Source organism: Aphelocoma coerulescens, chromosome 2 (genome assembly GCF_041296385.1).
Source record: "Aphelocoma coerulescens isolate FSJ_1873_10779 chromosome 2, UR_Acoe_1.0, whole genome shotgun sequence".
NCBI classification, from domain to species: domain Eukaryota; kingdom Metazoa; phylum Chordata; class Aves; order Passeriformes; family Corvidae; genus Aphelocoma; species Aphelocoma coerulescens.
Genome location: NC_091015.1, coordinates 125321907 through 125332278, shown reverse-complemented (window position 1 = coordinate 125332278; position 10372 = coordinate 125321907). Strand labels below are relative to the sequence as shown.

The following is a 10372-nucleotide window of genomic DNA, read 5'->3' as shown; positions in this document are numbered from 1 at the left end:
CCAGATGGCCCACTGGGGTCCCTTCCTGCCTGACCCATTCTGTCATTCTGTGTGTGCATGTCCTGAGCCCATCCTGCGACGAGAGACATAAAAACGCCCGAAACGCTCTTCCCTGGTGCCGGCCCTTATTCCGCTGGGAACGGTGTGGCGGAGCGCTTCTCCCGCCCGAGCTCAGCAGTGCGCGTCCCCCGCGGCTGGCATTGGATGCGGCGGGAGGCGGGAGGCGGGAGGCGGGAGGCGGGCCCTTCCCGCCCGCTTCCTTGCCCTCGTTGCCCGCGGGGCCGGGGCAGCATGGCTGGGGTGCAGCAGTGCCTGCTCCAGCTGCACCGCTGCCTGCAGCCCGGCGATGCCGCCGGCAGCGCCCTGCACGGATACAGCCTGCTCCGCAGCCTGGCCGAGACCTGCGTGGCCAGCATGGCCAGCAGCGAGCAGGGTGCGCCCGCGGGCCCGGCCCCGGCGGGGGGAACTGAGCGGGGCCTGGGGAGGGCGCGGCGGCGGCGGCGGCGGCGGCGGCGGCACACACGCACCGGAGCGGGCCGGCTCCCTCCGTGCTGCGCTCCGCGCTTTGTGTCACTGGTGTGGCATAAAGGTGGATTCCGAGGGAGGCGGGTCTCTTGTCCCAGATAACCATCCACCGGGGTAAAAGCACTTCGGTGCGGGCCTCTGTGCTGAGCTGCCCCAAGGTTGGCTTTCCGTCGGCCCTGAGCAGGGGCGGGCTCCGGTGCGAGGGCACGGGCCCGGGCCCCGAGGCCATGGGGAGGTCAGTAGCACCCACACTTGTTGTGGTTTTTCTGATGACAAGCGTCAGTCATGCCCAAGGCGTCAGGGCAGCCTTCTGCATCGGGGGATGGGCTGGGTGGTGTGCATCAAGCCAACCACCTGATGGTTCCTTTGCCTCCCTGCAGCGCTGCACCTGTCCCTGGTGTTTTCCCAGGAGCATGGCTTACTCGTCTTTATCCACAGATCCCTCACCATCGAGGAAGTAAGTTGGCAAAATCTGAAGTAGCGTTTAGGTAGCGCTATATGAACAACTTGTTACACAGTTAAATTGTTTTGGTTTTTTTTAACTTTTCAGTTTCGAGATTGCAGGGATGAAGCGTTGAAGTTTCTTTGTGTCTTTATGGAAAAAGTTGGTGACAAAATCCATCCTTACGCCTGTAATATTAAGGTGGGTAAATGAAAATTATTTCCTAAAAGTGTCTTTGCCAGATAGTTGAAACAAGTCTGGTGTGTGTCGTGTCATAACACTCATAGCTATACTTCACCCCTCCCAGTCAGCCTTGCCCATCTCTAGTGTTCGTGTTAGAGCAGAAATAATTTATTTGACATAAAGTAATTCGTACCACAGAGCGGTGTGGAATTGTTTGTTCACCTATAGACTTAATAAAATCAACTTTTCTTTATAGGACATAGTAGGTATTGTTTCTGAAAATTAGTTATTTTCGTTGGAAATAATAGTTGTAACTTCTAATTTGTACAAACTAAAGTGATTATTTTAAGTGTAAACTTTGAAATGTTTTTATAGGCAGTGGTTAATTTTAAATACCAGGGTTTTTTTTAAATTTCTCCTGAGAAGTTGTTACTTTTGCAATATATATAGAAATTGGTGGTAACTACAATACCTGGGGTTGCTGGAGTCTGGATTGCTGAATAGCTGTATGCTGCTTTGCATAGAAATGCTTAACTGCACCACTGAAATTTTTGATCTCATATTAGTAGCTACTGATTGTAAGGTATGATACTACTGAGGTAGAAAGTTTGCTCTGTGTGCCTTTTACTGCAGAAAATGCAATTTCTTTGCTTGAGCTGGGATTTGTTACTATGTCAGACAGTGCTGCAGTATTGTCAGTGAAGCCACTTCCAGGACTAGGTATTGTTTTAATCTTTTTAAAAAGGAGGTAGAGGAATGTTGTTATCTTTGAATTTTCACCTTTACTTACAAGTATTATAATCTCCATTTTTTTTCCTTTGTAGCAAACTTGTCTTAGTGTCTATACAAAAGAGAGGGCAGCAAAATGTAAAATCTCAGCACTGGAACTTCTGATTAAGGTGAAATGCATTTTATAACTTTCTCTTGTTTGTAGAAAATTGGCTGTATTACTATAGTTATACTATATCATGCAGAAAATCTGTATCACAGAGTCACAGAATAAGCTGAGTTGGAAGGGATCCACAAGGATCATGGAGTCCAACTCCCAGCCCTGCACATCACCATCCCCAAAAGTCACACCATGTGCCTGAGAACACTGTCCAAACATTTCCTGAACCCTTGTGTGGTGCTGTGACCACTTCCCTGGGGAGCCTGTTCCAGTGCCCAGCCACCCTCTGGGTGGAGAACTGTTTTCTGATACCCAACCTAAACTTCCCCTGACCCAGCTTCAGGCCATTCCCTTGAGCCCTGTCACTGGGCACCAGAGGGATCAGTGTCTGCCCCTCCTCTTCTCCTCATGAGGAGGTTGTAATCTGCAGTAGCAGGAGACTAGTGATATTGTAATATTTAGATGTTAGAAAAAAATATGTCTTAACAACAGATTGTCTTCAATATTCTCCAGTAGGTTCCTTAGATGTGGGCATGTCATTCCTTCATCTCTTAGAGCAAGATACAATTGTTTTGGGGGCAACTGCAGATCTCTCTCCCAGTTTATTATGATTATATAAGGAGAAATTTTGCTGTTGAATTGCATTCTTGCTTTAAAATACTATGTATTATATATGCTATTGTAATATAAAGTATTTGAAAGGTGGGGAGGAGGAGGAGTTTTTTTCCAGAAATTTATTTGATGTGTGAGACAGTAGTTCCTTTGAATGCATTTAGACCCTTCTTTTGTAAATGCTTTTATGCCTACATAGGTTCGTTTGGGAAACAAAAGTCCCTTCTGAGTTACTCTGAGTCAGTTCTCTGAATTGGATTGGCTTTATACCAGCAGGGAGAGAAATGCAGTGTGATAAAAGCTACTGCAGACTTGTTAAGCATGTGCTCTTGTGGGGTTTATGTATACATATCTATAAATCATACTGTATAAAGGTTTTATGTAGGTGATCTGTGTATAATCTGTATACTATAAATGAAAAGTTGTAAATTTTGTGTTTATGCGTATATAGGAAGGTAGTCTGTTGTTAAAGTAGATTGCATGCCATTACTCTTCCTTGGACAAGTCACCTTAGATCTCTCTCATTGAATAGCATACTTGTTTACTTAATCTGAACTTACATGTATGAACTGTGTTTTTATTTAGACCAAGTAGTATCAGGTTATTGATCTTAATGTTTTTCTTTTTCTTTTTTTTTTTTTAATCTATCATAGCTGCTTCACAGGTTACAACGTTCCTGTCTGATGGAAGAAATGAAAGTTAGAGAGATATTTAATAAATTTTATGGGGAGCTTGCTGCAAAAAGTAAAATTCCTGGTACAGGTAAGCTTTAGTTTTTCTTAGATTGTCAACCTGTACTCAGCGCTGGTGAGGCTGCACCTCGAATCCTACATTCAGTTCTGGGTCCCTCACTACAACAAGGACATTGAGGTGCTGGAGCGTGTCCAGAGAAGGGCAGTGGAGCTGGGAAGGGTCTGGAGCACAAGTCCTGTGAGGAATGGCTGAGGGAGCTGCAGTTGTTTAGCCTGGAGAAAAGGAGGCTCAGGGGAGACCTTGTCACTCTCTACAACCACCTGAAAGGAGGGTGCAGCCAGATGAGGGTCGGCCTCTTTTCCCAGGTAACAAGTGACAGGACAAGAGGAGAGGGCCTCAAATTGCATTAGGGGAGGTTTAGATTGGACATTAGGAACAATTTCTCCTCTCAGAAAGGGCTGTCAGTCATTGGAACAGGTTTTCAAGGAAGTGGTGGAGTCACCATCACTGGACATGTTTAAAAGATGTATAGGTGTGGCACTTGGGGACATGGCTTAGTGGTGAGACTTGGCAGTGTTAAGTTAATGGCTGAACTTGATGATCTTAAAGGTCTGTTCCAACCTAAACAATTCTATGATTCTAAAGCTCTTTGTAGTCTTATTCTAACCCTGGCTAGTGTTGTCCTCAAAGCTGCAGTTTTAGTGTGATAGTTCCTGCATTGATCGCCTGTAATGTGAGCTCATCAGTTCTGCCTTGCCTGATTATATTATTTATGGCATATTACTATGAGCTCCAGTTTGATCATCTTGGCTAGTTACAGCTGAACTCTTGTCTTGGCAGGTCTGCCCCTCATAAAACTTGCTGTGCCTGCATAGAATCCTTCAGTCTGAATTCAAGCCTATAAACTTCTGCTAGCTGTTGGCCTTAACAAGGGCTTCCTCAGTGGATAATGGCATTTAAATCAGTTTTCTGAGCCCTGTTTAAAAACAGTAAATGTGTTTAACTAATTGATGTGAGAGGAGGATGTATCTCACTTTATAGTATGTAGATATATAGATGTATGTGTATACATAAAAATATGTCTGTCCTACACTTTAATCACCAATTAAACCGTCAGGGATGGTTGTCTCATGGATACAAGTTAATAGGAATTGCACTGGAAAAGTTGAAGCAATGATTTCAGTAATTAAGATTTAACAATATTAAAAATTACTTTCTAGTATTGGAAAAGATTTATGAGCTTTTGGGAGTTTTGGGAGAAGTCCAGCCTAGTGACATGATTAACAACTCTGAAAAACTATTCCGAGCTTATTTGGGAGAGCTTAGAACACAGGTATGATTGGAATTTCTTTTCATTCTTTGGTTTTTTGCTTTGGTTTTTTTGCATTGCTTTGGTTTTGGGTTGGGTTTTTTTTTTCCTTTGAAGTGTATAGCACTGGGTGTTGGAATACTACTGTAGCTAGTACAATTTGCAGGGATTTGACTGGACAGTTGTAAATGCTTCCTTAATGAGTGTTTAAGTTTGTGTTCTCTGGTTCTGAGAAGCTTTCAAATTAAAAATTTAAGGCCATCAGTAACAGACAAACGAACCAATTTGCTGTGTGAAAAGATGGCATGTGATGATCGTTCCCCAAGAAATGTTATCTTGTCATGCACTGGTAATTTCTGATTTGTTCTCTACTAGCTGCAAAGTCCTTGCACTTGAGGTAAACATCACATTTCTGCTGAACTTTCATATATTCTGCATTTTTAAGTACTTTTAAGACTAGTGTATTTTATCCGAGTTTTGGTATGGTTGGTCTTGGTGGAACATTTCCATGCTTTTCAAAGGATCTCTTACGCTTCCCTCCAAATGAAGTGACACTTAGGACTAAAAATGTTTCCGTGGAGTTGTTTCATAGAGTTGTGTGCTGATATAACTATTAAGTTGAAAGAAGTTATTTAACTACACTTCTAGGAAATGGGAAGCCTTGGTGTAAATTTATCTTAGCTTGAGGGTATTTTATTTTTTTTCAGATGACATATGCTACGAGGGAACCCAAGCTACCTCTTGTAGCAGGTTGTCTGAGGGGACTGGGTGCACTCATGTACAACTTCACCAAGTCTGTGGATGAAGGTATGTTCTTTTCCTATGTGAAAGGCAGTTTCACATTTTGATACAGTTTTACAGAAAGTCATACATACATTTAATTATTATACAGCCATAAAGTTGCACCATTTCTGTGTGTAAACTCAGAATTAAAATTTCCATGCTGGTAGGTAGTTTATGCAAAATACACAGTCCTTGTTGTCTGTCTTTGTGTGAAGTGGCCTCATCAGCGTTTTTCTATATGTAAAAGTTTCAAGTGCTATTTTCTGACCGCATACTGGGCAGCTGTGGGAGCCACATTGAAACCAAATGCAGTTTGTATGGAGATGTGTTTCTCTTAAAGAGTCTGTTAAAACATGGGTATTCAGAAAAATCAGCTAATATAGATGTACAATTTTTTTCAAATTCAAGAGTATTTCAGGAAAAAAAGTCTCTTTCTTAAAATGAGATATATAAGGCTTTCCAATATCACTTCTTCATACCAAGCTTTGTTAAAAATATCTTAGTCTTCACTCTGCCTACTGTATGTCGTTAGTGAAATACTCATTATTGGATTGTTTCACAGATCCTCAGACTGCAAAGGAGATTTTTGATTTTGCAATGAAGGCAATCAACCCGCAGGTAAATCTGCTGCATGTTAATTGTTCTACAATTAGCCCTGGTGAAGAGTAAATCACATGTGACAAACCTTTTCTGATATTACAGGTTGATCAGAAGCGATACGCGGTACCTCTGGGTAAGATGTAAACTATTTCCATTCATGCTGAGGTGGATGCTGTCTTTTGTCTGGAAGTGTTTATTCTTTACTGGATGTGTTCAGATGTCTCTAGTCTTTAATCTTCTAAGCTGGCCAAGGGGAAAGCTGCTGTACTTTTAAGTTGGAATATAGAGTTTGACATGTATTTGGTTAAACTAGTCAAGGTCTAACCAGCTGACGAATAGCATCATTATACTTGATGTTGTTTTCTCCTCTGGAGTAGTACAAAACTGTGATGTGAGAAAGGAATAGTAGAAGTAAGAGGAGTGTAGCTAATTAGGAGAAAAGATATGACAGTGGATTGAGTTAAAAGAAAAATAAGGAGAGAAATTTCACTGGAAGAAGGAGAAAAAGAATGGGGGGAAAAATTAAAGAAGGTTAGAGATTGGCCTCTGAAATATGAGTGGCTCATGCAGAACTTGCAAAAACGCAAGGTTTGAGTATTAGGCCCATGGTAACTGTGAGGGTAAAACCCTCTTTAAAGACAGTCTTCCCTTTCCCCCAGTTAATTCATTGAGTATCTTGAAATTTCATTTATACTTATATTTGCAATAGCGAAATTACCTATGATCTGAATTCTTTATTTGTCTGCATCACAGTTTGGCAAAGGAGGGGACTTGTGCATGTGTCCTGACAACAGAAACCAGATCCTTCTGAATTGTGCAATCAAATATTCTTATTTAGAACCCCTAAAGTCCCTTTCTTTTTCAATATTAATGTAGATTACATCAGAACACGGCTGTGTGTTCCATAATGGTGTACATTTAAAAAGAGGATTTTGGAGGATTGTTTTTATGCTTAAATTTTTAATGTTTGGATACTGATACTGTATTGGCTAGAGGAATATGTTTTATACCCTTCAGTCATGGTGGGTCTACCTACCTAAAGTCCTGTTGTGGACTTTTGTAGTCTGGGCTGGTTGTGTGAAATGGAATATAAGTCTGGTTTTTAATGAGAATTGTTTTTAAATTGCAGCTGGGCTACAGTTGTTCAGCTGGCACGCAGCTCAGTTTGGAGCCTTGCTCCTGGACAACTATGTGTCCCTCTATGAAGCAATGTGCAAATGGTGTGGCCACACACATCAGGAGCTGAAGAAAGCCAGTTATTCTGCACTGGATTCATTCCTCAAGCAGGTGAGCATCACCTGGATTCACTGGGATCTCCAAGTCTAAAGCAAAATTAAATTTCTTTAAATAGTGGGGATATTTGGTGCTTGGAAATTCAGTGAATCTGTTTAATAAATAATTATTTTGTTTGAAGTGCTTTGTATTACAAGCTAGGTATCTTCTAAGGCTTACTGTAATTTTTTTGTGAAATGCTGAAATGCTTATGTCTGTTTTACAGATTTCTTTAATGGTGGCTAAAGATGCAGAGCTACACAAGAGCAAGTTGCAGTTCTTCATGGAGCAGTTCTATGGAATCATCAGGAGGATGGATTCAAGCAGCAAAGAACTGTCCATCGCCATTCGCGGATATGGGCTTTTTGCAGCAGTATGTGCAAAAGAGTTATTCTGATGAAGGAGCTTACTGAATGCATGTAAAGCTAGGGTTCATATACCATACATCTTACTGTTTTACACAGCTTGATCAATAGGGAATGCTCCTGCTTTTGGGCTAAGTGTTGGTCTTAATTAACTATGCTGTAAAATATCTTTTGGATGGAAATTTTTAAAACATATACTGAATCTAGTGGGAGCACTTGCAGCATGGGATTGTAGCTGTAATTACTTCCTGTGCACAAGTTCTGAAGTGGGAAAACAGGAGCTTCCTATACAGCTGTCACAAAACTTAAGGATGTGCTTAATTGTTCAGGTATAGGCAATATGTTGTTATCTCTCTCTGCATTTAAATGGTAGAATCCAGGCCAGCTTTGCTCTCAGAGTAGTTCAGAGATTCCTACAGAGCTCACTCAAACAGCTAAAAGGCGCTGCTGACTGAAACAACCACCAGCTAGAATACAACAAGAAACAACAAACAAAACCATGCCTACATACCTGTTTGGATGGCAGGTATGTTTATCAGGAAGCACCTCTAGGAACAAACTTCCAGTTTTTGTCAGCAGTCAATTAAAATGGGAATATAACAATAAGTTAAAGCTCAATAAAGAAAGGGTGGTATTTATGTATCTGCAGCCTCTGTGTTTGGTGTTGGTACCACAACTTTTAGATAACAAAACTCTAGACTGTTTTTTTCTCTCTCTCAAAGCAGAAATTAGATTAGATAATGTCAAAGATTAGGTAGAGAAGGTTATGAAAGGTGATAGAACAGCTAGTTACTAGCTGAATCCTTTCTATTTTGCTACCTTTTGAGCAGAGAGCATTTGTTTTGTAGAATTTTCCATGTTCTTTGTTGAAACCTCATCTTCCTTTTTTGTGGTATGAGGTAGAATGGAAATTAGTTCAAGGTATTATTTCCAGAAAAAAAGAAGTATTCCAAGTTCCTGAGTTGAAAGAACCCTATTGAAAACATCTGTTATGGAACTCAAGAACTTGAAATTGCATAATGGAAATACAGAGATAGGATAATACTGCAAATTTTAACAAATTTATTGCTCCAGTACCTATAATCTTTAATATATTAAGACACACTGATAGTTGTTAGTGTGTTTAGATTAAATCTTGGCCAAGCATCAGATACAGGGTTGTGAGGAAGCAGAGTCTTGGTGCTACTGCAAGTTGTGATTGTAGCACTGAACTTGCATTCATGCTTGGTTCAGTTTCAAGGCAGAATACTTCTTTAATTGCTAAAATAATCTTAAAGTAATACTTGAATTTCTGCAAATGATTAATGGATAGTCTTAATTTTGTGAGCATGTTTTTAGATGGACTAGATTCAACCTTTAGGCTAACTCCCATATTTCACTGTTATGTAAATCAGTCCATTCTTTTTCCATGGTCAGTTCCCTACCACAGTGCTTGCCTGTGACCTGGTTTCTGTCCACAAAGACTGATTTTTAACCTAGTTCATGCTGTGATTTACAAATCATTCTATAGAAATTTGTAAGCTTTGTTACGAACCCTCTGTTACTCCTTTGGATACTTTCCACTTGTTTGTTAGTTTAGGAATAGTCTTTATAGGTTCTGTTTGTACAGGACCTATAACAATAAAAGTTCAGAATTTGGACTGCTCAGTTAAGTGTTTAATAGTAGAAACCTGTCAGTGATAATCAGTTAAGCTACATAAGATAAGCCACTTATTACTGTAATGCAGCTAATTCAAAATATAAGTGAATCTTAGCATCCATAATGCCATATTTAAGATATTTACAGCCAAACTCCCATGTTTTTCAGGCTGAATATGAATTAATGTCACTGAAAGTTCAAGTACTTCTACAGTAAATTACACTGCATTAGTGAACTATTATTATAGTCCATTTCAGATACTGTGTTTCTCATACATGTAGCAAGTAGAGTACTTAAAGTTAGTTTATTCAGATGTGTTGAGTTTCTGGAAAAACTTCAACTATCATTCCTATTATGGTTCAGTGAAGACGTGCCTGGGTTTTAGTGCTACAGCATGCATTTATTTGCTCAGCTCTACAAAACTGCCAAACCAGGTTTTTATTTTCTCTCTGTAAGCCCTGTAAAGCTATACATTCTGAGGATGTGGACCACATGTATGTGGAGCTCCTTCAGCGTTGTAAGCAAATGTTCCTCACAGAAGCAGAAACAGTAGATGACCATCTGTATCAGCTACCAAGTTTCCTCCAGTCCATTGCAAGTGTGATATTCCATATTGATACAGTAAGTGGAGTATTTAAAGTACCACCCAATTCTTTGATGCAGTTACAAGTCTATGAGGAGGTAATAGCTGTGAACCTACCTATGATAAAGGGTGTTTCTTTAAGTGAAATGTGATGACATCTAGCCCCTAGGGGATGGGAAGAATATCAGCAGAATGCTCTATTGGATTTTATTTGGATAAAGAAAATGTACTGAATGTGCTAAATAAAATGCTACAGTGCATTGAAATTAATGAAAACCATTAAAGCCTAGTGTGAATATGTTTTTGTTTATTTTAGGTTCTTTATTTGGACGTAGCCATACCCTTTATATGTTTATACCACTCTGCTGCTGCTTTGTCTTTTGGTACTGATAGTTAGCATGTTCTCTGAGGCTGCTGCTTTGATTCTGCTATGATGCTATGCTGTCTGTTTAAATGAGGGCCTTCTGGTTCCCACTT

The 10372-nt window shown here is 40.4% G+C and overlaps 1 protein-coding gene across 2 annotated transcripts in view; it reads left to right on the top strand.

Annotated features, from left to right (window-relative positions):
- The first annotated feature begins 280 nt into the window (after positions 1–280).
- The window catches only part of PRKDC (protein kinase, DNA-activated, catalytic subunit), an 82547-nt gene continuing 72455 nt past the window's right edge, over positions 281–10372 (top strand). For both annotated transcript variants that reach the window (XM_069004715.1, XM_069004714.1), the window contains exons 1-12: positions 281–433; positions 906–982; positions 1076–1168; positions 1975–2049; positions 3305–3413; positions 4565–4677; positions 5361–5460; positions 5999–6054; positions 6139–6169; positions 7166–7323; positions 7535–7681; positions 9769–9933. In XM_069004715.1, the coding sequence (XP_068860816.1) occupies positions 292–433; positions 906–982; positions 1076–1168; positions 1975–2049; positions 3305–3413; positions 4565–4677; positions 5361–5460; positions 5999–6054; positions 6139–6169; positions 7166–7323; positions 7535–7681; positions 9769–9933 (1266 nt within the window). In that variant the 5' untranslated portion in view covers positions 281–291. The remainder of the gene's footprint in view (positions 434–905; positions 983–1075; positions 1169–1974; positions 2050–3304; positions 3414–4564; positions 4678–5360; positions 5461–5998; positions 6055–6138; positions 6170–7165; positions 7324–7534; positions 7682–9768; positions 9934–10372) is intronic.